General features: G+C 33.5%; 1 protein-coding gene across 1 annotated transcript in view; it reads right to left on the bottom strand.

The window, feature by feature from the left end:
• WDR17 (WD repeat domain 17) overlaps positions 1 to 1312 on the bottom strand; it is a 112114-nt gene that overhangs the window by 20822 nt on the left and 89980 nt on the right. Inside the window, exon 24 of the mRNA XM_045286574.1 lies at positions 349 to 460. Within this exon, the coding sequence (XP_045142509.1) occupies positions 349 to 460 (112 nt within the window). The remainder of the gene's footprint in view (positions 1 to 348; positions 461 to 1312) is intronic.

Below are 1312 nucleotides of genomic sequence, written 5' to 3' on the forward strand. Positions count from 1 at the left end.
TTTTCTTTCTCTCAAAACAAAATCTGGTTAAATAAAGTGGACTCTTAAAGCTATTTCACGTGGTTTTGCACCCTCAGTCATCAGTCACTTACTGAACAACTAAAATGTGCTAGGTATGTTTCTGGCTAGATTGTCTTCATCTCAATATATGTTCAAAGAGTAGGAGGAATGAAAAAAAAACACCTGTTCCCATTGAAGTATCATTCTCAATTAAAATACAAAATGCGAGATGATCATCCCTGTAGTTCTTATCTTGAGATGCTAAATTTTGGTAATTAACATCATATTTAAATATATGTTATAGCATTACTTGTCAGATGTCCCAGTTGTTAACAACCATCATCATACCTTCTCATGAAGATCATTTATCTCTTCAGTGCACCCTGGGTAGAAAGCACAGAGTTTTACTAAGTGCAGTTCACTATCAGGAATCATCAGGAGAAGATCAGCTGCCAAATTCCTAATCACACAAAAGGAAAAGATCTAAAAATAATATTTAGAGCCGTTTCAAAGCACGACTACTTTTATTATGCCTTCTTTGCTCTCCTACTTGCACAGTCAGTTCTCATTTTCTATTTAATTGTGAAAACGCTCTTTAAAAACAAAGCAAACACAAAGGGCATGAAGGCACATTTATTATGAAATTTCTAAATATTTTTAAAAACCTCAGCCGAGTCTACAGACTTACATACTGACTTTCTAAACTAACTACATTATTATAGAAAATACTTTTCTAAACAAATTAAGCAGTTTAAAACTGTTCTTTACATCACATTAAAAAGCAAAGTTTGGAAAACCTGGCTCTCGTCCACTCTCCCTCTGCTCATGAGTGATGGAGATGCTATTAGCCAGCACATTAAAACCATCAGAATATCTAACTATTTTAAATTAGGACTTTTTGTGTTTCTCGTATTCCTTAATATTTACCTGGAAAACCAAGATGGTAATTCTCTTTTCTGCTTTATATTTTAAATATTCAATTGATGACATAAACCGATGCTTTCAAACATATAAAATGACTTTGGCTCATCTGCTTTACATTAAATATTTTCTGTGAAATCCCTTCTTCAAATCACTAGGTGGGAGTTTTTGGTTGCATGCATTGTAAACTGAGAAAACACCTAATCAATGGCTTAAGACGTTGTTAGTCAGTTCTTAAGAAAATGATACATAGACATTCAGAAAATGCCTTTAGGATCAGAGATATTTCAAATGGATATTTATGAAGTTGTATGCCCTGGACTTCAAGATTAAACCATTCTATACTTCCCTTTGAAGCGCTCAGAAAGCTCTACATTACCCAGTCATGATG

The sequence above is a fragment of the Echinops telfairi genome, unplaced genomic scaffold (genome assembly GCF_000313985.2).
Source record: "Echinops telfairi isolate 266 unplaced genomic scaffold, ASM31398v2 ScPeMD7_9;HRSCAF=40, whole genome shotgun sequence".
NCBI classification, from domain to species: domain Eukaryota; kingdom Metazoa; phylum Chordata; class Mammalia; order Afrosoricida; family Tenrecidae; genus Echinops; species Echinops telfairi.